This window comes from Lepidochelys kempii, chromosome 6, assembly GCF_965140265.1.
Source record: "Lepidochelys kempii isolate rLepKem1 chromosome 6, rLepKem1.hap2, whole genome shotgun sequence".
NCBI lineage: Eukaryota > Metazoa > Chordata > Testudines > Cheloniidae > Lepidochelys > Lepidochelys kempii.
In genome coordinates, this window is record NC_133261.1 from 70,053,454 (window position 1) to 70,077,022 (window position 23,569).

A 23,569-nucleotide genomic window follows, 5' to 3' on the forward strand; every position below is an offset into this window, starting at 1 on the left:
ATCTAGAACACAATGACCTTGGTATATATAAAGTGACAAAGGAACATAAGGAGGTGAAGTTTAAATATCCCTGCAGTCCAGGTGTTTTCCTGAGCACAAGGTCACATTGCCTCCATTGTGGCAATCCACCTAATGAAGCTGCTGAACATAACAGTATGCTAGATAAATTGTCAGCAGCTGTGGCCCCTGAACCTATAAATTCTCCAGCTGATATCCAGGGAGCTAGGCCACCTTAGATGGGATCTGTTCATGTTCAGTTGAAATGTCAAGGTGAAAATCTTACCTCATCAGGCAAAGACCAATAGGATTAGATGCTGTGGAGTTCACAGATGGCCATATCAGCTTCTCCATGCTTTTCTCTCCATTTCCACTACTGGGAAGAATTATGAAATGATGATAGAGGCAGCATTCCTGTCATTCCAGATTCTTAAGAAGCCATGAGATATTGGACCTGACCCAAAAGTCTCCACTCCATTTTCCCAGCAGGTAGGATTTTCTGGCCCAGATTACTGGAGTTTGACAAAATCTTTTGAGTTGCAAATCCTAAACAAGAAGGAATACCCTCTAAAGCGCTTCCCTTGCTTTGCACAGGCCTTCCACTACCTTGTCTATACAAGAGTATAGACACCATTCCTTTGATCCTTGTAGTTGGACACCATTAAAAACCCAGGAAACCAGGTCTTCTGGATAGCCTAGATGTTGGTGTAAGGCCTCCCACCATCTCATCTTGTGTTAGCACTAAAGAGGGTTACAACCTCAGGCTCCTTCAGTGGCACTGAGGTCCCTGGGGCAGCACTTCCGTTCAAACTAACAGTCAGGCCTAGGTTTTACCCACAGTACAATAGATTCTAATGGCTCAGTCTGATTTGTTTTTTCTGTTTGAAGACCTGCTTCCTACTGTGTCAGCAAGAAGGGTCGATGAAACTACAAGGACAAGTTAATTCTTCCCTCATTTTGCCCAAAACTACTTCATCTGAAAGCATCATAGTGCATGCTTGGTCTGAGAAAAGCACCTACTTGGGTGTTGCACACTTGTAGCTTGTGTAGATCATTTATTCCACACACCAGGAACGCCTTGCATCCCTGCAAGCACCCTGTGTGCCACACCTTATCCCCTTTTATTTCAGGGACTTCCTGCAACTGCTCTTGGGGCTTGTGTGCCCATGTGAGGGTCCCCCTTAACCCCAACAACCACCACTGCCACCATCAATGACTACTACTTATTTTAGGGATGGGGCAGATTTTTCTCTCCTGTCCTGCACCTTCCCCATCCCCCTCCCCAATTCATGTTCCAATGGCCTCTGCAAAATGTCCTTATTTCTTTTCTGGGACTGATTTCACCCTCCCAAGATACATTCTTTGGCTGTCTATACCATGGCATCCTGAGAGTCCAAGTATATAGCTATCATCCTTTACTTTTCAGGAATTTATGTAGCAAGGACTGTGTTCCTGTACAGCTTTAGGAGCTCTTATGAAGAGGGGCCAAGCCCTATGAAAAAGCTGAAGTGCATCTGGTGTTTGTAGGAATACAGGCACAGCCTAATTGTCTGTGATGGGCCTGGCTTAGAAAAGAAATCAGGTAACAGACTTTCCATTTTCAGTCTGCTCTCTAGTGGGGTACATATAGTTCTTCTGTAGTTTGAGTAAAGAAATTAGCAAATCACCCATAGTAGTTAGGATTGATACCCTACAGCACCTTGAGCATTATGTTGAAAGCTGGATCCTCATGTTAAGTGTTGTAAGAGAACCTCAAGACTGGAGGCTGTTCATAACTCTGAAATATTCTTTCAAAAGTTTACAACTGAACATTTACAGAAATAGTTCCTTTACCCTGTCAAATTTTTTAAAAAGGAAAGTTGTTTTCTTTAGTAGTTTACATTTAACAGTACTGCACTGCTGCTGCCTGATTGCATACTTCTAGTTCCTAATGAAGCATGGTTGACTGGTCAGTTCATAAATTGAACACACACTGAGTAGAACACCAGAGTTAAGTGAATCCCTCTGGAGTGAGGTACTATGGGGGGGGGGGAGAGGAGGAAGTATGCTTCTCTTGGGAAGAGGCCCTTCTGCCTCCTTTGAGTCTAGCTAAGCACAGGAATGACCTGCTCTCTCCCTCTCCACTTGTCTTTACACAAGCATTGCAGGCTCTGTGCCTGTTCTTTATTGGCTGCTGCTGATGGTGAGAGGTTAGGAGCACTCATCCCAGTAGCTTTCCCTCCCCTTCTGTAGAAAACAGTTGCCATCCAAAAAATGTGAAAATCTAGCTGACCACCTGGGGAGTGATACCCTACAGTGCATCTTGAGAAGTCTGAAGTAGACTCAGTGCTATACTCCTGATGTCACTACCTCCAAATTAACTGCTAGGCATTGAATTGTATGGAAAAAGCTGCTATAATGCTTTGAAGGAACTGCAGATGTCTTGTGCTGTTTGTATTTTTCATAGAGAATTAGATAAATTATAGACATTAATAGGTAATTTTGCCTTAGAGGGTGTTATGGAAGGCCTCATCTTTAATCATCAACGAACTAAGCCTTTCAGTTATTTCCTAAATCATTTTAATGACCATTAAATCACATTTTGTGAGGGGCTGAAAATGTCTTGCTGAGTAGACCTAGCATGTTGAGTCAAGACACTGAATGTCGCTTGGGGCATTTTCTCTCTATGTAGAAAATACCATTTATTGTTGATATGAAAATAGCAATCCTTGTTGAGAGCAAGATGGGATAAGAGATACAGTACAATTGGTTTGATTCACTATCATTCCAATTTACTACTATAATGATAGTAAAATACTGCCAGGAAGTTTTTGCCTAGTCTTGATAAAAGCTAGCTGATGTATTTGTTTTTCCCTACTTTTCTTCTAAACAAACCAATCCCACACATTAACAGTACCATAAATGTTGTTATATTTGCAAAAGAAAACATTTGTATAAATAGGGCTATTTAGTATCAATTGGTGACTGTATTTAAAAAAAAGCTTATATTAATTGGATACTAGTAAAAATAAAAATTAGCTTCAGCATATAAAAATAACTTAATTTGTAAACATAGAAAAAAACATATGCATTTATAAAAATAAACATCTGATGCACTGTACAATAAGACATTATCTTTCAACAGGCACTGTCATTGTTAACCTCCTTGAGTCCTTTTAGATGTTGTTCCTGAAAATATTGCTTTGTCATTAACAGAGTGCCATGTCCAAAATAATGGAAAATAAGCAAACCTTTCACTTAAACAGCAAATATTTGATGGGTCATATGAAGATTTCATACCTTTCCCAATTGCAATGTGCTGCAGCTACTGCTAAGTCTGAATCAAAGGGTTCTGGGGTACTTGGAGGAGGAGTTCTGCTTCCTGCACTTTACAAAGTCCACCCCCAAGTAACAAATCCATACACAATGGCTTTTTTTTATGGAAAGGGGTTGTTATCCCTTTAGAGTGCAGTGCAGGGGTTTGTCACTTGCTGAAAGCTATTTCTGTAATTTGTTTTCTCTGGCAGGTGAGTGTTTAATGAAGTAAACTCAACAGTGGTTGTCTGTAGTGAGTAGGTGCTAAGCTATCACTCATCCCTGTCACACCAGAACAAAGATTTGTGTCAAATGATTCAGAAAATTAAGTAAAATATTCAGATCAAATAGGTATCTAGTTCAAGGACTGAATTCTGCCCCATTAGGCATGTGCAACCTCAGTGAAGTAAGTGGGCTGCACTGAAGTCTGCCTTTGTGGGGGGAGACTCATGGCTGTTTTTCTTAACTTAGAAAACCAGCCTTTGGTATGCTATTGAAGATAGATGTTTGCGATAGATACCCATTCATCACATTTAAAGTGCAGTACTGCCTTGGACAGGGTGGACATTTACCCCTTTCAAGCATCTGCTCCCTAATGTATATTTTTAATGGTTCTCTGCTATAGTAAGGGTTTAGGTTTTGGGTAACTCTTTTAAAAGTATATGACAATTTTATAGAAAGAGGGTTTTCTGTATATAAAGCAGGAGCTTCAGACAAAATTCAGCTGGAGATATGAGCCCCTTTGGAACGCTTCAAGGGAACTATGAATGCTCTGTACCTTAGCAACTAGAGAATCTGGTTGGTTCAGGTGAGAAAAAGAATAGAACAGCCATCAGAACAAAACTAAACTTTTCACGTTTGCAGGATTTTAATTCTAGAAACAACTTGAATCATCAGTTCTACTCCCTAGTCTTGGTTTCTCCACTTCAAAGCACCTAATTCTGCATTACTATGATCATGTAGTAGCACATGAATAAACTGTCTCCTGAGGTATGTTTTTCTTGCCACTGTTGCTGAATAGTGACAATTTGATATACTGAATCTAGAGCTTCATTCAAGCAGGGGGTAGAATGATTAGTTGGTCATGCTGTTAACATTTTAACCCTGCCAAGATTAAGAACTCCTCCAGGTGGGCAAGCTGACTTTATCTACAATGTTTATTATGAAGCCTCCATCTGTAAGCATCATTCTTGTAGCATCTGACAACAGATTTGTTTCTCTAGGCAAGGGCTTTCTCTTGCATAGAGAAGGAAGGATTGCATTTTGAAATGGCTGTAACCTGCCTTTTGCACCCAGGCAGATTGCCTGCAAGGTGAGGGCTCGCTGTCTTTGCTGACAGATTTACGACAGGCAGCACTTCCCCCGCCACTACTGAACAGCAAGTGCTGGGAGGGACCTACCGCAGGTAAGGCCAGGCACCCTAAGAATGTTAACTCTTTGAACAGCGATTCCTGGAGCTGTTAATCTTCCAGGTGTTTGTTTCAGTAATAGCTTTGCACAGAGCGGGTTAGCCTGTGGCTTCTCATCTCCGGTTCTGAAGAGGGACATGATTGAAAATGTTTTCTAAGCCAAAATTTTACTTTTTCTGTGAGGAAGATAAAGACTTTCACATCTGTTCCCTGGTACTTTGCTGCTTTCTCCCACTGTAACAATGTGTCTTTTTTGCTAGTTAACAACAAAACCAATGTGCTAGTCTAGCAATCACCAGAGGCTGCCGCTTAGCAATGGAGCTCAGAAGCCGTGCAGGGATAGCTGGGGCACCAAGATCAACCTGCAGAAATTAAAATAGAAGGGTTTTTGTGAGTGCTTTGAGTCAAGACAGTTTTTCTAGTGTGGGTTTCTAATGGCTAAATGGTATAAGAGTACACAGTAAACACAAGTTATAGTCCTGTGCCAACAGGCCACAAATGATGATGAAGAAATACAAAGAAAAAGTGGTATCAGTGAAGTCTGAAGTTAAAATTAAGCCTGCCTCCTTCATACTGGTGTTGTATGAGAGAGACAATCAACTTATCAATTGCAGTGCTTGGGTATGATTTGAGCAAATGTAAAGTCACAAGCTATAAATCAAACCACAAATTAACTGCTTAATCAGTGAGCTCCAAATTCATGAGAACAAGCTGCTCTGACAAACTATGCAGTGTACACTATACACTGAAACTACTGTAAACAATAATGCTCTCCACATATTTAATATAAAATCATACAGTAGAACAGACCATTGAAAAATAGGGATGAGAAGTTCTTTAAGTAGAAAAAAATTAAGCTTCATTACATTTTAGCTCTCAGGGTATAACATTACTACTACACAGTACGGTTCTTCACTTTTAACATACAGGATTAGGCTGGATGTGAAGAGCATAACACAACTCCTGTATCATAGTTCATTGAAATGAGGGGGATCTGGTCTTCTCTTTTAAATACTCCCTAGTCTGTTTCTCACTCAACAGGGGAGGGAGTTTTACAATTCTTTGTTTCGTTGTAGATGGCACCATAATACTAATGATCCTGGGACAATGATAGACAACAAAGGTAAAAGTGAAATGGAAAATTACTGTCAGGTTCATTGATTGACCCCTTGTTCTTGTATTGTAAGAGCAAAGCCTAATTTTATTTTAACTCATTTGTAAACCTCCTTCTGTAACCCCTCTCAGAAGAGTGCTAATACTTTGTCTCTCCTATACTCACTTTCATCACCTGTCTCTTGTCCCCTTCTGCTTGAGATAGGGGCTCAAATGAACACCATACTCTCAATGAGGTCTTGCATAATGGCATTGTATTATTTTCAATCTCATTCTTTATACATTCTGGCATTTTGTTTATAATAGCTGCAAGAAAATACATAGACTGTTGTGGTGATTGTTTACTTTCAGTGGCAGAGCCACACAAATAAATACAATTTGCATATAAAGTCACCTTTACAGAAGGCTCTCAAAACTGTTAATTATCCTTCTGACACCTAGGAAAGTAGTATACCCATTTTACAGCTGGAGAAACTGAGACACACATTAGCAGAGTGGAACCTACAACCTTGGATCCTGGGACTTAAACACCATTACCTTTCTAACCCAAGACCAGTGGTTCCCAAACTTGTTCCGCCGTTTGTGCAGGGAAAGCCCCTGGTGGGCCAGGCTGGTTTGTTTACCTGCCACATCCGGCCGATCACCGCTCCCAGTGGCCACAGTTCACTGCTCCAGGCACAGGCTGAGGGACTTAGTGGCTGCAGCTTCCATGAGCCTGGAGCAGCGAACCATGGCCACTGGGAGCCACGATCAGCTGAACCTGTGGACATGGCAGGTAAACAAACCAACTCAGCCTGCCAGGGGCTTTCCCTGCACAAGCAGTAGAACAAGTCTGGGAACAACTGCTCTAGGCAGATGGCACTTATCGGAGCTCAACACATTGCAAGTATGTGCTGTATAGATTTTGCTCACTAAAAATCTAATAGTTAAGATATGGGACACATGACCCGACACCTTGTGTAAACCAGTCTTTAGATGCTGTAATATCAATAAAGGGGTCTGTCTACACTACATATGGAATCAGGTGCCCTGACATGATTCTCTCCATACTAGCTTAAACAAAGTTCCAGTCTACGTTACATATTGGAACACTAAGTCTCTCTTGTAATCAGGCAACCATTGTGTTCACAACAAAGTAGCAATCTCACTGAATTTAGTATGATTTAAAATCTGTCAACATAATACATTAGTATGAGCACTTTGCAAGTCTTGAGATGAACGTTAATTTTACTTGTATAATATTCTCACTGCAGAAATGGGTTAGGTGACATCAGAAAATGCTTAGACTCAACTGGATGTGTAACTGAATCAAAACATTTGCATGGAATCTCTCACCTGTGCCATGTAAACGATTCTGGTGACGTCTTTTCCATTTACTCTATCAGGTTCCAATATCCAAGCACTTGGCAGAATCTCCCCTCGTACCATTTCTTTACAAGGACGAGGCATGGACTCATCATAGATGGACTGAATAGCTAAAATCGACAAGTTTTCCTGCATATGATAGAGTGCCAAAAACAGTTATTTATTTAGAGCAGAGAAGACAAAAATTGCAAGCTTTTGGGGCACAGTGTAAGTTATACAGCTGAAATAGTTCAGACACAGTACACTGAGACAAATTCTGGTCCAAAGGGATGCAAATACCTATTAGTCCTGAGCAAAGGCAATGCCTCAACCAGCTCATGCCCATTCATTTAATGAACAAAAAATGCTCTGAGGTGCAGAGAATCTTACCTCCCTCTGGCTACAGGGAAGAAAAGTGACAATCTGTTTACAACATAAGGTACCAGTGGTTTGAATCACCTACAATAGTTAGCTAAATTCACTCACCTCCCAGTGCAGACAGCTCAATCTGTTAAGACACAGTCCTAACACAAGCAATATAAATTGTGCGATACATTTTAAAGGTAAAACACCACCACCCGCTGTGGTAGGAGAACAAGTTTATTTGAGGCAGTGATTCATACATAAATACTGTAGTACTTAAATGTTAGCTTAACCTAGTTTTTTATAGAATGTGAAAGCAGAAGGAGAAACCTGGACAAGAATGCCAACCTCTGATAAGACACTTATAATAACCAACTGGTGGATGCCACAATCTCCTGCAGCTGAAATACAGATTGGAACTGTTCAAATAAAGAAATAACTTTGAAGCTTCAAAATGAGCACTTTCTCGTTTTTTCAGTTTTGACAGAATGATTACAGATATTTTCCATTTACAAAAAACCAAGAGTTCAAGTCAGTGAAAAATTTTGAAAATACCAGTTTTAATCAAAATTGTTCATTTTAGAAATAGGCCATTTTTTATTTAAACTTTTCAACCAGCTCTAGCTGTGATAGTGGAAGAATGTGTTACTTTGCATTGAAGTTTCTACCCAACTCAAGAGCTCAGCTATTGCAAACTTTTAGAATGAGCTAGAGTATAAACTATACTAGTTCCACCAGAACAGATTTGTGGCTTTCTTTCATTCCACCCAAGTGACAACTGGGTGTTTTGGGGTTATTTTAAAATAAGGGCCTGATTGTGAAAACCTATAGATGACTTAAATGTGTAATTTCTATTTTGTATTTCTTCATTAAGCAGTTATACTTTAGATACCTAGAAGTAATTAAGACAACAAGTTAAGTCCACTGGGTTGGAAAATTCATTATAATAGATCAGTGTAGCACTACTTCTAACAGGAAACTGCATGCATGCATACAGAGGGCTTGTCTACCTGGAGTCTTAGTGCATAGCCAGCCAGGGTATGAATGTATACAGCTCTAGCCTTCCTCAGCAAAGTTGCCATAGGGTGTCTGCTACCACATAGAATCACAGAATATCAGGGTTGGAAGGGACCTCAGGAGGTCATCTAGTCCAACCCCCTGCTCAAAGCAGGACCGATCCCCAACTAAATCATCCCAGCCAGGGCTTTGTCAAGCCTGACCTTGAAAACCTCTAAGGAAGGAGACTCCACCACCTCCCTAGGTAACGCATTCCAGTGTTTCACCACTCTCCTAGTGAAAAAGTTTTTCCTAATATCCAACCTAAATCTCCCCCACTGCAACTTGAGACCATTTCTCCTTGTTCTGTCATCTGCTACCACTGAGAACAGTCTAGAGCCATCCTCTTTGGAACCCCCTTTCAGGTAGCTGAAAGCAGCTATTAAATCCCCGCTCATTCTCTTCTGTAGACTAAATATCCCCAGTTCCCTCAGTCTCTCCTCATAACTCGTGTTCCAGTCCCCTAATCATTTTTGTTGCCCTCCGCTAGACTCTTCCCAATTTTTCCACATCCTTCTTGTAGTGTGGGGCCCAAAACTGGACACAGTACTCCAGATGAGGCCTCACCAGTGTCGAATAGAGGGGAACGATCACGTCCCTCCGTCTGCTGGCAATGCCCCTACTTATACATCCCAAAATGCCACTGGCCTTCTTGGCAACAAGGGCACACTGTTGACTCATATCCAGCTTCTCGTCCACTGTAACCCCTAGGTCCTTTTCCGCAGAACTGCTGCCTAGCCATTTGGTCCCTAGTCTGTAGCAGTGCATTGGATTCTTCCGTCCTAAGTGCAGGACTCTGCACTTGTCCTTGTTGAACCTCATCAGATTTCTTTTGGCCCAATCCTCCAATTTGTCTAGGTCCCTCTGTATCCTATCCCTACCCTCCAGTGTATCTGCCTCTCCTCCCGGTTTAGTGTCATCTGCAAACTTGCTGAGGGTGCAATCCACACCATCCTCCAGATCATTTATGAAGATATTGAACAAAACTAGCCCCAAAACCAACCCTTGGGGCACTCCACTTGATACTGGCTGCCAATTAGACATGGAGCCATTGATGACTACCCGTTGAGCCCTACATATATCGAAGTATACTACTCAACTTTTGGTGTGCAGAAGCAAGGTCCACACAGCCAGTTAGTGCATGGCAAGCTAGTACTTGTTGCACACTAAGACTCCATGTAGATCCTTGAGAGCAGTTTAACCAAATTTTTAAATAATAAAGTGACAAAACTTGAAGTAGGTTAAGGTTAGAGGTTACAGTTTTCTACCTACTGGTGAATATGCAGAGAAACTAAAGCTAGTTTAAATCATTACTGTCTCAGTCCAGAAACTCACTAAGCACATGCTTAAAGTTTAGCATTTGAGTAGCCCAACTAAAGTTGATGGGACTGCTCATGTGCTTACATGTGGTGCAGTACTGAAGCCTAAGTGTATACTTGATATTAGTGTGTGAGTCTCTAAAGAGGAACCTTGGCTACGAATAATCTAGGAAGGCCATTTTGAACTGACATTTCCATTTTAAGTAATAACCTAAATTTAAATGGCATCCTAGCATTCAATTAACTTATTTTTATATACACTTGATTTACTAATTGATAAAAGGAACTGTATTAAGTTTCATTTATTTAAGTTTGTAAGCAGCATCATATAAACTTCTGTGTTTTTCAATTATATTTTGACTAACAAAGGTATCTTAAAGTTAAAGTCTATGCTTTAACTAAACAACCTGAAATTCAATAAATTCTTGACACACGATATGGGCAGGTGATCACATAACCATTCTTACAATTATCCCTTCTGGCCTCGGAATCTATGAAATGTTACTAGATGTTTTTAGTTTACTTTTATAATAATTTATTTATTCTAATGGCCTCAGGGTCATTCTTCAGGCATTCCTCACTCCAAATGTGGTGAGAGATAAAATCTGCTGTATATCCAGGTATTATACACTGCTCTCTTTACTGATGCATTACTTTCAGTTGTGAATATTGAAGTTTTTTGAACTACAGTTCTTTAACAATCCTAATGGCAATACTTCTCCTTGCATCTTTGCTCTGGCATCCTCCCTATGCTGGGTTATTCCACAAACCATGTTCCCATATCAATAGAAGTATAAAATCTTTGTGCTGGGCCAACAAGCAGCACCTCCATGCTCTGCTCACTCCTTCCAGATGCATACCAGAACTGTTCGTTGCCAAAGCATTTTACATTGTGCATCTGGAAAATCTTCCTCCTTGTATTCTACAGACTTAACTTCCAAAGATACCAGCCACACGCTGTTCAGGATGCAACCTGCGTTATTTTATTATGTTCTGATAAATCTACCTTGCAATATAAGGAATCAGGTTAGAATTTGAGAGTCAGCATCTGAACTCTCAACCACAATAAGGATTCCAGGAGCACAAGCAAATCTCTCTTCCCACTTAATTCATAAAGGTGTACAACTGTGGACCCTCTTCCCCATATCCCATCTTTTTCTTGAACAGTAACCTGAAACAATTTAGATTAGGCTACATCTTGGAAAGCACTGATAAATTTACCTCTTTGGCCTCTACGGTGATGCAGCAGAAATCCCGTGGTTGCTTTAGGTAACACAATGAAGTATCACTCACCAAATATACTGTAAAAAATTGAGGAGGGGGGTGGGTGAAAACAATCACACTACAGCAACGATACACAGCTACCTGCTTTTGAATGTTTCCTCTTTAGAAGAAACGTCCTCATCTGTACAATTCTCCACTGCTTTCAAAGCTTATAAATAACTATATTAACTTGTCCGTGCTGAAAAGTAACAGAATAGTGCAAAAGACAGCCTATTGCACCCAATTTCTACAGTTTCTGTCACTGCTGACTGAGTTCAGAACTCTGTCCAACAGAAATGTTGAGACAAGTCTATGGATTAGAACTGAGGGGAAAGCCAGCTCCTTAAGAAGTCGATGACATGAAACTGTAATGAGTAAAACATCAGCTATTTAAAAAGCCCCTTGTTACAGATTTTCAAGCCCATGTCTTTATTTTTTCTGTCAAAAGCCATGCACACCAGTAGTACTATAGACAAATATTTAATAACAACAGTTCCACGGGTCTTCCAAGAGGTAATAATATGTATTTTTAAAAGTAGCATAAAATTTGTTTTCCAAACAGCTCAGTTTTTCTTTAGAAGCCAGTATATTACATTGGGTCAATAAAATATTGACTATTCTGGGCACACTGACAATAAGATGAATTTTTTAAAACACAAGTAACATTCTAAAGTAACACCTAAGTTCTGGCTTTGAAATTCCTCATTACGGATTGTCTGAGATAAGGGTCTCCTTTATTTACTGTTTAAGCTTCTATCGTCTCTAAGAGGTGGGTTCAAAAGATCCTGGGTCTCTGTGAATCAATGGTGCTACATGAAATTGACACCATCTGAGGATCTGGCCCTACAGGTACAGGGTCAGAGTGGGTATTTACCATAAGCATCTCACTTCATAGGTCTGTTGTTCTTTTTATGATGTGGATTTTCACTGAAGTAGGTTCCATTTATTCTTTATTTGCCTTTTCAGCCTCACCTCTTCTGATAAAATGGCTAGCAGTGGGAATTGATAATATTCTTCAGAGGACAGAGACAGCTATGAACCAATTGCCATAAAGTTCCCCTTACACACAGCAATCCCAATTGATAACTCACCCAGCTGAATCTGGCTCGTTATTTTCTTATGTACTCGAGCTGTGTTAATGGTTTTGTCATACAGATGCCTTTTGCCAGGGTCTTTCACCATGCACCACACGTTGGGAAGAGGTCTTTCAATCACTCCAGCTCCCAAAAACCCATGCTTAGTTGCTGATGGGAAGACTTTGTAATAAACCAGTACCTCTTTTTCTGTACACTGGTATCTAAAGAAAAAAGACACGCTTCAGGTATTTGCACTAAAGACAACATAGAAGTGTGTCCAAACACCCCAAAAAGGAAAACATCTGGCATACACTTACTTCCAACCAGCTGCTGCTTGGCAGTTGTAAAAGTTCCTCAGGTTATTTGAACATGCCGCCATAACCTTAAAAATTACAATTCAGAGATGTAATCAAGGGAGAGTTGCCTGATCTATAAATTGTGTGCACCTGTCTTGCAGTACCACAGTTTGTCTCAGCCAGGCTGAAGAGCAAGCCTTAACTGTTTATGTATGAATTAAGTGTATATATCCAGTCATTCGACAGTGGTAAGACCACACCTCCCCATTGCCTATTGTGGGAGAGTTGACAGGACAGTATAAAACTGCCTCTCTGCTTGGAGCACAGCTGATGTTCTCCCAGTGTGATTCCAAACAGAGGCATGTCAAGTTTGGCTCTCCCACCTTCTGCATACATACACAGACACGCATGTACGTACACACATTCAAGTCATGCTGGATACAGCCTGGTCAATAAGCCAGGCAGCATTAATCGGGCTGAAAGCAGAGTGCTTTCACAGAAGAGACCAAGATGGATAGACAGCTTAGAAATTCTTTGGACATAGTATACTGTATGTATCCTTTGCACAGTGTTAAAACTTAACTGAAATATGGGGAGAAAAGCTTTAGTTTAAAATCCCCATCCCAGTGATGTTGAAATGGTCAGCTATAGTGCTACAATGAAGGGTTAAGTCTGGTAAACTTGTACAATTGCCTGGAATGGTTGAGAACAAGCATGTTACAAAATCTGTAAGACTATACCGTATTGCTCTCGCCAAACTTTCGCCATTATGGTGCTCACCAATGTAGGCCATCTGGTGGTTGTTATTTTAAAATTCTAAATAATACACAACAGTCAGAACGCCACAGCTGCAACCTGGCTTACTTCACTTCTGCCATTTCAGTTTCTCTAAGCATCCTTATATACAATTGAGCAATAAAAAGGGCAGGCCACAGTGAGCTGTCATGGTCAAATTGGCTTTCTAGATAGCTGGACAAGGAGTGCAATAGATATTCCAGACAGTGTGTTGTTGGAAACCTGCCACACTGTTAGGAAATACAGAAATAAATAATGACCATGCTCATTTACTCACCTCAGTTGTAGCATTAGCCAAAACGTGTTTGGACAAATCCTGGTATTCTTTTGTAGGAGAGGAACTGACTGAAAGAGTTAGTCCATGAGTGACCCTATCACTGATGCTAGCAGATGGAAGTGATGACTGAACTCTGCTGCTCTCTGTGGAGGATGAAGAAGTTAGAGGAGAAGTCTTTGAAATGGAGAGAAAAAATATTCTATTCAGGGTACTATACCATCTCCATCACCGTGGTACCCAAGTACCTCACAGTAATACATTCAGCAATGTGACTATCGTGCAGCTTTCTCAAGAGGAAAATTGAATGTGGATATTTCAAAATAATGTGAGTGCTGTGCGATGTGTTTATAGTTTATATCAGCAAAGGCAAAGAAGTGCATCTTACTCTTGGAACAGAAAGTGATGGGGAAGGTGGTGGTTCTTCAGCATCTCACTTCCTATCGCAACAGAATGTATACTTCTGTACAAGTTACTAAGGGCACAAAAATGCTCATTTGAATTTTTCTTTCTTTTTTTTTTTTTTTTAAGAGACTGCAAAGGTAACTGGGCCTTAAAACTGACTACCTTGACATCTATCCAGTTCTGAAACATCTGTCACATGATTCACTCCACATATATATTCAGTGAAATTATTCTTAAATGGCCACTCTTAGAATCTTGGTCTGTATGTTGATCCACCTGCAGCTGTTAAAAGTAGATGTAAATTAGAGTAGCCCTCATGAAGATCTAGAACAGCACAGGGACTGTCATCATGCAGACACAACACCAGGACCTGGGCAGTGTCAAGGAGAAATTTAAGGCTCCTTTCCACACTACCCCGATTTGCACTCTGTGAATTTAGTCCAGACCTAAGGCTATGGCCTAATATGGCAGGATTTTCTGGGATGATCTCACCCTTTGGGAGAGGGTGTGCGTTATTTTGTGCTGGTTTCACTGTGTGTGCATAATGCACTCCTAATGCTGCTGAAAATATTTAAAGAAATAAGTAGCGGGCAGAGCTACTCATGAACTGGCAGATACACTCAAGCAGAATTCTACTACAAAAAGTTTAGCCCACATTAGACTTCACTTCTTTTAAAAATACTTGTTTCTGTCATGAAAGCTCAGTGGAAGTACTGTGTTGACATCTGCTAGGCCTACACAACTAAAGGAAAACACAGTTGCAGATTTTTTCATGCCTCAGTCGAATACTGGAAACTAACAAGGTAAGAAAGCATGCTAGGGAAAAAGATTTCGCTCCATGCAGCTTTTCAAAAAAGACAGGATTAAATCTAAATTGGATAATGTCAATCAAAATCAGTAACTGAAGATTAAAATCAAGAAGGGCTGATAGCTCAGAAATAACCAAAAGACTATTAATACTTTTCACTTAGATAGAGCTTCTTGTGATACAGGTGCGTATTATTAAGATAAGTATTATTAGGTCCATTGTACAAATGGGTAGATTGAAGCAGAAGAGGTAAATCAGTAACAGAGCTGAGAATAAAACCCATTTAACTTCTAATCCTCTAACCACTCAATCACATAAATGTAAGCAAGGCAAGATAGGAGGGACTGCAAGAACTAGTGACACACATCTTGTTTTTATAATCTCCACCTACTTATAATTAAGTTGCAGTATAGTTTAAAGGGTATCACTACATATATACTAGGAAACTAGCTGCGCACACAAGTCAATGTGTGTGTGTATAATGCAATTTGCAAGTCTACACTTGAAAATCTAGCCCCAGACTTCTTTGTTTCAAGGCATTTATACTCTGGTCCTCCTATCTGAATATGTTGCTTTGTTACCTATATCAAAGTACTAACATGGGAACTGGTTCATATGAACCTGTTTGTACAGTGCCTAGCAAAATGAGATTCTGGTTCATGACTGGGGCTCTTAACTTCTATGGAAATATAAATAAATAAATAAATCCTATTTTAGTTTTCAATAAATTCCACCTTAGACTTTGGACACTGGTAGCCAAGATTTTTCTGAAGATGCATAGTAGCAAGATATCTTCAAAACTCTAGAATCAAATAAGAATTGGATGACTGAATAGATAATAAATCCATACAGATTAATGATGTGGATCCCAATTTAAGCATAATTTTTTTTCACTTACCACATGCTGAATTCTTTTGTAGTTGCTCCAACACATAAAGTTGACTATTTCTAACAGCTGAGCGACCTCTTGCATCTCCTCTTGGGAGATCTGCACTTCCAGGATAAATCTGTTATTCAAAAGAGGGCAAAAATAGTTTGTAGTGAGGACTAGGGAAAGAAATATAATTACTTAATCAAACAAATACTATATTTATAGCCTGAAACCTTCTTTACAATACTGGTATATACATATTAGTTTAGGGAGACCCTTTCCTTTCACTTTGCTCTCAGAATCCTCTGGTTATCTAACTTTTAGCTAGTAGAATTGTTAGAGTTCTTAACAGTAATGCAGTGTCTTGAAATCGAAGTCATACAAAACTTGGTTCATATTAAAGAAGTGAAGACTATCATTTCAGCCATCTTCCTCTGTGGTTATAATGTGGTGACCCACATTTAACATCTTTGGAGCATGCCACACACCAGGACCTTGACAGGTTGGGAGCCCTGATTGACCATTAACCTTCCCCAATACAAAGCCTTCTGCTATTACATCCCTCCTCTCACCACCAAAAAATCAGAAAGGCATTACCCTCACTGACAACCTGTCAGCAATCTGCTCTTACCAGTGCTTCTTGTTTGCCGACTTTACTTGCAGCATAAGCAGCAGTGTTGCTGCTGTTATAACCAGATGTTGGGCCAGAGGAAAGACTTAGGCTGGAATCTGTACATAAAGTGCTTGTGCTTACAAGTGTCTTCAGCTTCGCTTCTTCCTGTGAAGGATGCCACAGTGTTATAAACATACTAGAAAGTAGGAGTCGTCTACCTTCACTCGCATCTAGCCAAATAAATGAGTGTACAGTACCTCTGCCAGATGAAATAGGAGTGATCTTATTTGGTGATTTAAAAACAAGTCTCTGTAAGTGGCTGTTCACATTACAAAAAAAAAAAATACCACCACTCCTAACACTAACAAGCACCCTGATTCTTAGAAGCATAGAAATGTACAGCTGGAAGGGACCTCAAGAGATCATCAAGACCAACCCCCTGCGCTGCAGATGTTTGTCTAGCCCAGTGGTGGGCAAACTGCGGCCCATCAGGGTAATCCACTGGTGGGCCGCGAGACAGTTTGTTTACTTTGGCCACCTGCAGTTCCCAGTAGCCGCAGTTTGCCATTCCCGGCCAATGGGAGCTGCAGGTGGCTGTGCTTGCAGACTGTCAGCGTAAACAAACTGTTTTGTGGCCCAGCCGCATGCGGCCCACAGGTTGCCCACCACTGGTCTAGCCTGTTCTCCAACTATAGGGATTCCACAACTTCCCTTGGAAGCCTATTCCAGTGTCACAGTCAAAGTTTCAGGCCAGAAGGGACCACCAGATCATCTAGTCCAACCTCCTGTGTATCACAGGCCACCAACACCAACCACATAGTAAATTCAACAACTGAAATGAGACCACAGTATTACAGCCCACTAGAGACTAGATGGTTATGTGCCACAGGCAGAGAATAGAAGGGAGGGGAGGTGCACCAATGTTTGAGACCCCTGCAATGGCAGTGCTTAACTATCCTTATAGTACAAAAGTTTTTCCTAATATCTACCTAAATCTCCCTTACTGCAGATTAAGCCCATTGCTTCTTGTTCTACCTGCATTGGACATGGAGAACAATTGATCACAGTCCTCTTAATAAACAGCCCTGAACCTATTTAAAGACTGTTATCAGGTCTCCCTGCTCCCCACTCCCTTTTAGTCAGTCTTCTCAAGACTATACATCCTAAGTTTTTTTTAACCTTTCCTCACAGGTCAGGTTTTCTAAATGTTTTATCATTTTTGTTGCTTTTATTTCAATTCTCTCCAATTTGCTCACATCTTTCTTAACGTGTGGAGCCCAGAATGGGACACAGTACTCCAGCCAAGCCTAACCAGTGCTGAGTTGAGCGGGACAATTACCTCCCGTGTCTTACATACAACACTCCTCTTAATACACCCCAGAACAATATTGGCCTTTTTCACAACTGCATTACATTGTTGACTCATTTTCAATTTGTGTTCCACTATAACACTCCCTCCCCACCACGATCCTTTTCAACAGTACTACCACCTAGCCAGTTATTCCGTTTTGAAGCTGTGAGTTTGACTTTTCCTGCCTAAGCGCAGTATTTTGCACTTGTCTTTACTGAATTTCATCTAGTTGATTTCAGACCAAGTCTCCAATTTGTCAAGGTCATTTTGATTCTAATCCTATTCCCCAAAGAGCTAGCAATCCCTCCCAGTTTGGTGTCATCCAGCAAATTTTATAAGCATACTCTCCACTTCATTATTCAAGTCATTAATGAAAATATTGATTAGTACTGGACTCACGATGAACCCATGCAGCACCCAGTTTCCCCAGTTTGACAGCAAACCATTGATAACTACTCTTTAAGTTGGCAAATTCTGCGGGAAGTTCAAGACTGTATAGACCAGGAAGACTGAATGACCATATAAACCATTCATGTGGCACTCCAGGTCAAGTGTGTGGCAAGCTGGGGAAACCCTGAATGGTCATGACCTGTGCTGCTTCTGTTTTTTAGATAAAGAATTTCAAGTTTCCAGGCTGTCAAACCAGCAACAGATTTGCTGCGGGGTGGGGGGGGGTGGGGGAAACAATCTCCCTGAAATTCCAATTATTCCTCTTTGCATCTCTTCAAGTGAGTCCATGCCTTGACATAACTCAGTGGTAGGACTGAAGATTTTACTTTAGCTGTAACTACTCTATGTGAGCCTTAAAGTAACAAATAGAATTAATTGATGACAAGAAAATACTAAAAACCCTTGGATGGTTTTTTCACCAGAAAGGCAGTTGCAAGTTTAGTTTGCCAGCTCAGATGAAGAACTTTCACAGACTTCCATAATACAGAAGCTGAGATTGATTTGGCCGATGCACAGTTATCTACTGACCGCTTAGCATTTTAAACGAGGCAGAGGCAATGAAGTGACAGGCTACTGAATTACCTGTCACATATGAGAAGAGGGTGTGACAGTCTATACTATGGTCACCACTTTTACAAGACTATGATAAATTTTGTACACGGTATGCCTTGTGAGATATCATTTGAAAACTCAAAATCTGCTGAACATTACTGTCCTGGTAAAATATGTGTATCAACATTGTATGTAAACTTATACGTTTCTACTGTATAACACTGATTTAACATGTTCTATAGTTAGAAAGGCAGGGTCAAATCAGTTTTTCAGAGACAAGGACTCACTGGTATCCCAGCCAGGTTTTAAAGAGCTATCACCGGCTTAAGCAGCCATTCTCTAGCAATGGGAAGGCGTAAACAAGAAATTTACATTTCATCACAGGGATGATTCAAACCTCACGTCCACAGTGGACTGTGTGTCACCATGACTCAGCAAGGACGTGTCTAGCACAAGAAACTGAATTATAAAGGGGGAGAAAAACACTTGACTTCACCTCTCCTCCTCTCATCTCTCTGCCCATGACATCAATGACTCTCAAAGAACTAAACTAAGGGGGGAGTGGTTCCAGACTGAAACGAGACCCAGCCTATGAAATTTACAACAGTGTATGGTGACACAAAATCTTTGCTTTTAAGTTCACCTAGCTTGTTAAGTTAGGTATTAGCTTGACTATTACTCTTATTTTCTTTTAAAAAAAGAAAAGGAGTACTTGTGGCACCTTAGAGACTAACAAATTTATTTGAGCATAAGCTTTCGTGAGCTACAGCTCACTTCATCGGATGCATTCAGTGGAAAATACAGTGGGGAGATTTATATACACAGAGAACATGAAACAATGTGTGTTACCATACACACTGTAACGAGAGTGATCAGGTAAGGTGATCTATTATCAGCAGGAGAGCAGGGGGAAAAAAGCCTTTTGTAGAGATAATCAAAGGTGGGCCATTTCCAGCAGTTGACAAGAACGTCAGAGGAACAGCGGGGGGGGAGAACAAACATGGGGAAATAATTTTATTTTGTGTAATGACCCATCCACTCCCAGTCTCTATTCAAGCCTAAGTTAATTGTATCCAGTTTGCAAATTAATTCCAATTCAGCAGTCTCTCGTTGGAGTCTGTTTCTGAAGTTCTTTTGTTGAAGAATTGCCACTTTTAGGTCTGTAATCGAGTGACCAGAGAGACTGAAGTGTTCTCCGACTGGCTTTTGAATGTTATTTTCTTTTGTAACCAATCCTGTCTTTTATGCATCATCACTTGTAATCACTTAAAATCTATCTTTCTGTAGTTAATAAACTTATCTTATTGTTTTATCTTAACCACTGAGTTTGAATTCAAGTGTGTGGGAAACTCCACTTGGGATAACAAGGCTGGTGCACATATCATTTTACTTTGATGAAATGACAGACTTTCTATGAGCGTGCATTGTTCAGTAGTGTGCTGGACAGTACAGGATACACATTTCTGGGGGAACATGACTGGTATTAGAGAACTTGCGGGTGTTGTCCTGTATGTAATTCATGAGTGACTGGTCAGAGTGCTCATGTATTTAGTTGGGAGTGAATTTACATGTTGAAGGATGTGTGAGCAGGCCAGGGGTAACTGTTCTGACCCCAAAGTAGTGGAAAAGGCACCCCACGTTAGCGAGTTAAGGCAACACCACGGTTCAACGGTCCAGATTGTACCCTGGGGGATGTCTCAGAGGGTTACTACAGCTTCTGCTCATAAGAGGTGACAAAGCAGTTGCTATAGGAAAAGTATGGTCACAAATTAGGCAGAGTGACCTGAAGGTAATATAGTACCATTCCAAAGTCAGACAAAAAAACCCAACAAAATTCTCACATGTGCAGGAAGGGTGACAAAATACAAAACAAAGGGAAGAGGCAAACACACACACACCAGACTAAAGGGAAAGAGAGAGAAGCAGACTAAAAAGGATGGTGAAAGATTTTCTTTTCATCTTGTCATTTTAACGTACAGAATTCAACCGCATTAAGCCTATATCAGTAGAGTCGCTGCATGCATTAATATCCAGCACTTGTGGCTTAAAGATGTCCTCTCATACAGTGAGTGAAGCTTATGAGTCTTGGCATATTGTCAATAAAATGACACTATTGCACAAAGACAGTCCAGAAGCACCATCAGTAAATCAGTGTGGGGTTGTTTGTTTTTAAATACAAGTTAACAAGATTATTCCTTATTACCTTTGCCCCCTTAACAGGCAAAATTAAAGAAAAAGATCTGCCTTGGGCTTAATCACCATCACAGTTTCTTTTTTAAAAAAGAAAGAAATTGTATTAACATGAGTCATTCAAAACAGTTCAGTCACTACAGTAATTTAACGCTCACCTTCTGTAGATGAGAAAATATTTGCTCTCGTATACGTCTCTTTTCTTGCTCAGCTCTCTCCCGAAGTTTGTCCCTTGCTCTTGCAATTTCAGTCTTGGCCTCCTCTCGTGCTCTCTGATAGTCTCGGAGTAGCAGTTCAATCTCTGAAGGATACTGGATAACCCTCCTCTTTGGTTCTTGGACTCTAAAGATTGGGGGTGGGGAAAAGACACACTAAGAAACGTCTGATACAATGCCATGAGACAATGGTAAAGAATCACAGAAAGAGTTGCTTTCTTCCAACACTGAACAAGGAACTTCATAATAAGGAAAACAGGATTATTCCTAAAAAATACTGTCTCTCCCTGCTTCATGGAAGAGCTTCTGGATAGCTACCTAGCTTCTCTCCCCCCTCCTGAAGATTTAAAGAAAAATGCACACATGGTCACCTTGGGCTTTATTTAAATACAAAATCTTCAATATGTATGATTATGTGTGAAGAAGAATTATATCTGCAGCAGTAACAAAACTCAACAATGCATGTTCTACTGAAGTAACAGCCGCATCTCATCACCCCACTATGCCCCCTCTTGCTTCTTGGTTATCCCCTCATTCTCTCCCTCCCCCGCAAACACACGCCTCTAATTCTCTCTCAATGGGCAGCATGAAACTCCCACAATGAGTCAACTCAGTGATCACCTCTGAAACAAGCTTCTCACAGGCACATGGAAAGCCTTGGCACGAGTTGCATCACTTATCCTTTCCCACGTGCTGTCCCCAGTTCCCAGACTGTGCAATTACCACATCATTCACATCTCCTTTGCAGGCCTCACAACCGCTGAGCTTGAAAATTGGATTCAGGGTGCATGTCTAGTATTCATCACAGTGAGAATACTTACACTTCTGTGACATCCTATTAACATACAGGAGCAACTTAAGGTGCTGATTTTGATCTATTAAGCTCATTAAAACAAGGGTCCCAATTATCTATTAGACTGCCTCTCTCCCCATCTACCATCAGGACAGTAAAGTTCAGCTGGGGCAGTCTCTAAATTCAAACAACTTGGGGTTGGGATTCTCAGCAGAGAGCCCTTAGACTCTGGAATTCACTTCTCTCACTATTCTGACAGAGCCCAAGTTTGTTTATATTTAGAGCATAATGCAAAACCCATCTCTCTTCCTTGGCTTTTTGAGTGGAGAGTGAAAGGAGAGGTTGGTGAGTAATTCATAATAAGTGGGGTGGAATCTTGCTTTTGAGAAAGTCTTTTGCTAAACATTGTACATGTGCAAAAATAAGTCCATGGTTTACTGCTTTAGACTATCAATTCAAACTAGGTAGATATGAACTACATGGCATTTTCCTTTGCAGTGGGGAAAGGTTAGTTTTCCCTAAGTCATGAGAATCTTTTCTAGGTTAATAGTTTGAAAAGGGAAATCAAATTGACCAAAACTTGTATGGAAAGTTTTTGCCTTCTCTAGAAGAGAATAATAAACAACTCTCCTGCCCCAAAGTTCACCACTTCTACATCTGGCATTCCACAGGAGAATCTAAGTGCTCATTCTACCACAGACACATCACTGTTCACCTTAGTGAATAAAATGGGAGTTGTGCATGTACACCTGAGGGCAGCATGGGTTGCCAAAGCTGAAGTTTACATGACTCTACCTAGTATTTTCTACTACATTTCTTCTCAGTTGCTGCAGGTACTCTCGGCGTCTGCTGGGGAGATCCAGATCCCGCTGGTTTGTGTCCAACATCTGCAACAGGCTCAGATGCTTTTGTGGACTGAGACTGCGGGTTCTCCTATAGCTCTGCAGCCTTTCCTCCCTCTGCTTTCTCAGGGCTTCAATTGTCTTCATGTGCCTATTTAAGGGTACAAGGTCAGAGTTACAAGGTATGCACCAGGTAAAGTTACAAAGCTCACTTTTCCAGAGTGATATATTCCACTGCTAAAGACCCTGAAAACCAGGTAAAGTGAAAACATGAAATTCACAAGAATCTAACAAAGGACTCCTGCACAGCCCCCATCAGTCACATGATCACAGGAGTTGCAGAAATGCTAAACCATTAAAATAGTAGGAAATGTGTACAAAGAATTAGAACTCACTTTCATGTTTTTAATAACTATTGGGGGGTGAGGGGAATCAAGAGATACGCTCAATACTCATCTTAAGCTTTTAGGTTATAATGATAACTTCCTGATTTCCAATACAAATATTACCCTACAATAAGAATCTTATAAAAAGGGCTTAATTTTTCCTAGTTTCTCCACCATTGTCTTTTTATTTGTTTTTGCCACCTTCACATTCCCATAGCAGTATTTGCTAACAGAAACAAGAATGAAATATTGTTATAAAAAATACAGAGGCATCAAATTTTTTACATTGCAGTAGCTCATCAACAGAATCCTACTTTGATGGCTCACAGTGCAGAGATGTGTGTGTGATTCTCATAGCTGCTAATGATTTTGGTTAACTTTGTAGAAGGGGGACGTTGGACCTGAATACTCTGTAGCTTGTACTTCTTCCCATTTCCATGATTACAGTGAAAGCCTTGTTCTTCATTATTATTTATACTGCGGGTAAGAGAATC

General features: G+C 40.5%; 1 protein-coding gene across 7 annotated transcripts in view; it reads right to left on the bottom strand.

Moving 5' to 3' along the window:
- STARD9 (StAR related lipid transfer domain containing 9) overlaps nt 1-23,569 on the bottom strand; it is a 244,368-nt gene that overhangs the window by 42,357 nt on the left and 178,442 nt on the right. For 3 of the 7 annotated variants that reach the window (XM_073348592.1, XM_073348595.1, XM_073348596.1), the window contains 10 exons: nt 22,643-22,840; nt 20,998-21,181; nt 16,315-16,461; nt 15,711-15,819; nt 13,603-13,745; nt 12,552-12,616; nt 12,250-12,455; nt 11,117-11,196; nt 7,149-7,307; nt 2,891-5,062 (listed from right to left, as the gene is read on the bottom strand). In XM_073348592.1, the coding sequence (XP_073204693.1) occupies nt 4,961-5,062; nt 7,149-7,307; nt 11,117-11,196; nt 12,250-12,455; nt 12,552-12,616; nt 13,603-13,745; nt 15,711-15,819; nt 16,315-16,461; nt 20,998-21,181; nt 22,643-22,840 (1,393 nt within the window). In that variant the 3' untranslated portion in view covers nt 2,891-4,960. Of the gene's footprint in view, nt 1-2,890; nt 6,120-7,148; nt 7,308-11,116; nt 11,197-12,249; nt 12,456-12,551; nt 12,617-13,602; nt 13,777-15,710; nt 15,820-16,314; nt 16,462-20,997; nt 21,182-22,642; nt 22,841-23,569 lie in introns of those variants that run through there. The other 4 variants (XR_012159442.1, XM_073348594.1, XM_073348593.1 and 1 more) reach the window with 4 other exon arrangements.